The 2,500-nt window shown below is 36.6% G+C and overlaps 1 protein-coding gene across 1 annotated transcript in view; it reads right to left on the bottom strand.

Annotated features, from left to right (window-relative positions):
- LOC119574723 (oncoprotein-induced transcript 3 protein-like) overlaps window positions 1-2,032 on the bottom strand; it is a 4,518-nt gene extending 2,486 nt beyond the window's left edge. The window contains exons 1-4 of the mRNA XM_037922123.1: window positions 2,027-2,032; window positions 1,671-1,731; window positions 1,348-1,479; window positions 615-737 (exon numbers count right to left, since the gene is read on the bottom strand). Coding sequence (XP_037778051.1) covers window positions 615-737; window positions 1,348-1,479; window positions 1,671-1,731; window positions 2,027-2,032 — 322 coding nt within the window. The remainder of the gene's footprint in view (window positions 1-614; window positions 738-1,347; window positions 1,480-1,670; window positions 1,732-2,026) is intronic.
- Window positions 2,033-2,500: the final 468 nt, after the last annotated feature.

Below are 2,500 nucleotides of genomic sequence, written 5' to 3'. Positions count from 1 at the left end.
ATTGTTATGATCACTATAATCATTATCATTACATTCATTATTAGCATTGTCTTTTTGTTGTTCGTGTCATTCATCCTCACTGACATCATCATACTTATCACTGTTACTATTGTTGTTATTGTTGTGGTTAATATTGTTCTTTTCATCGGTTACATTACTATCGTTATCATTCATTCATTTTCTATGACTCTTATCATCACTATCCTTATTATCATCAATACTCAACTTACTTTTCATCTGAATTATTATTAATGGTATCGTCATTATCTTCAACACCAGTTGTTATCATTATAATTGCTGCTATCGTTATCATCGTTCTTGTTGCTGTTATCACTGCTGTATGACTATTTTTTATGATCATGATTGTCATTTTCTATTTTAAGAGGCTGTTTACTGCTAGTCTTTCGGCCAATTTTGCAATGCTATAAATCTGCTTACAGATGCACGGTGTGCGACTCTCCCGTATTGCCAAGCAAACCTTAATCAACATTTATTAAACCCCAATCCTTACCCCCTCCCCCTCCCCCACGGACAGCCGTAGCGTGGACAGAATTCGAGCGCCAACACGGCGTTTCATCCATTTGATTAATCTTTTTCCCGGATGCTAAACTTACCTTCGGTGCAGCAAGTACAACTCTCGAGGCAATTGTCATTAACCGGTTCCTCTCCTGCCACGCAAGTCCTGTCGCAGCGACCGTCCGCAATTTGACATTCGGAAGTCTGCGCGCAATCAGTCCCTGGAACAGAAGAGTTTGAGATATATAGGGCATACGCTAAGCAGTGAATTGGGTACGTACAGTATTCTCTCTCTCTCTCTCTCTCTCTCTCTCTCTCTCTCTCTCTCTCTCTCTCTCTCTCTCTCTCTCTCTCTCTCTCTCTCTCTCTCTCTCTCTCTCTCTCTCTCTCTCTCTCTCTCGCTCTCTCTCTCTCTCTCTCCTTATTTTATTTTCCCTTACCCTTTCCTACATCATCTATACATATATAGATTACATATATATATAATATATATATATATATATATATATATATATATATATATATATATATATATATTTATATATATACATACATACATATATATATATATATATATATATATATATATATATATATATATATATATATATATATATATATATATATCTGTGTGTGTGTGTGTGTGTGTGTGTGTGTGTGTGTGTGTGTGTGTGTGTGTGTGTGTGTGTGTGTGTGTGTGTGTGTGTGTGTACATACATATATATACACACACACACTCATATATATGGATCAGTCCAATGTTAGTCCTTTTACAAACTTCCTATGAATACTAACAAAATTATAGATTATAAAACAAATAAAATATCCTACCCTTGACGCAGCAGGAGCAGTTGTCGTACTTGCAGAGCCCCGACAGAGCTTCTTCGTCAGACATGCAGGTATGGTTGCTGTATCCGTGTTTGGAGAGACACTGTTGCTCCAAATCTGGACAAGGTTCTGTATCTGCAGTGAGGATGGATTAGTTCCTGAATAGTGACTGGTGTTTCGATGGTGATACTGATACTAACATTGTTGATGATAATGACGATACTGTGTTGGAGGGATAGGTAAGAACAATCACTTATACACCATGCAAAGCTTTTAGAAAAAGTGATAAAAAACAAAAAACATAAGCAAATGGATTAACACATTACCCCTGACGCAGCAGGAGCAGTTTTCGAAGACGCAGAGCCCCGCCACAGCCACTTCGTCAGACTTTCATCCGTTGTGACAGTAGCCACCGGTAGTGTTGCATTGCATGTTCAGATCCGGACAGGGATCTGTTGATGCTGGAGCAATAACGATAACAATAATAGGGATAGTAATGATTAAAATCAGTGAAGGGTTTGTCTGATATTGAACCTTATAGAAATACCAATCATTTATTCTAATTATAATTAGGCCAAATAGTAGGCATTTCATCAAAAACATCTCTGACTGTAATTGCAATTATCAGTAGCAATAATTATAATAAAGACAATAATGGCAACAGTATAATGAAGAGCCAAACAGACATGACATGACAAAGAGAAAGGAGAGATGAAAGAACATGAATAGAAATGAATTCCAACTACAGATGACCAAGAGAAGCGTCTCGGTTAGGAACTGCAAAAGACAGACATATCGTAGGAAACACCAGTATGACCAACTAAAAAGACTGGAAAAGCGCAGAACGAGAGGAGCCTATCAGGAATATAACTTGAGATCTTTAAAGTTATTGATCCAATCATGTTAAAATACTCTTGATTTCCCTCCTGAAAAGACTGCATATAAATAAAATGAAAATAGTCATAATCATAATCATTTAGTTCGTCTTGATAGGGGAAGTATTAGAAACCTTTGCTCGTGTGCTTGGTGACAACGAAAAGTATGTGTGTGTGTGTGTGTTTTAAGTATGTGTGCATGTATACATTCACAGTGAAACCTTTGAAGTTTCTTCTGCAAAACTCCTATAAGTACAACTGAATATATTAAGTGTATATAT

The sequence above is a fragment of the Penaeus monodon genome, chromosome 6 (assembly GCF_015228065.2).
Source record: "Penaeus monodon isolate SGIC_2016 chromosome 6, NSTDA_Pmon_1, whole genome shotgun sequence".
Taxonomy (NCBI): Eukaryota; Metazoa; Arthropoda; class Malacostraca; order Decapoda; family Penaeidae; genus Penaeus; species Penaeus monodon.
This window is presented reverse-complemented; position numbering and strand designations above follow the sequence as displayed.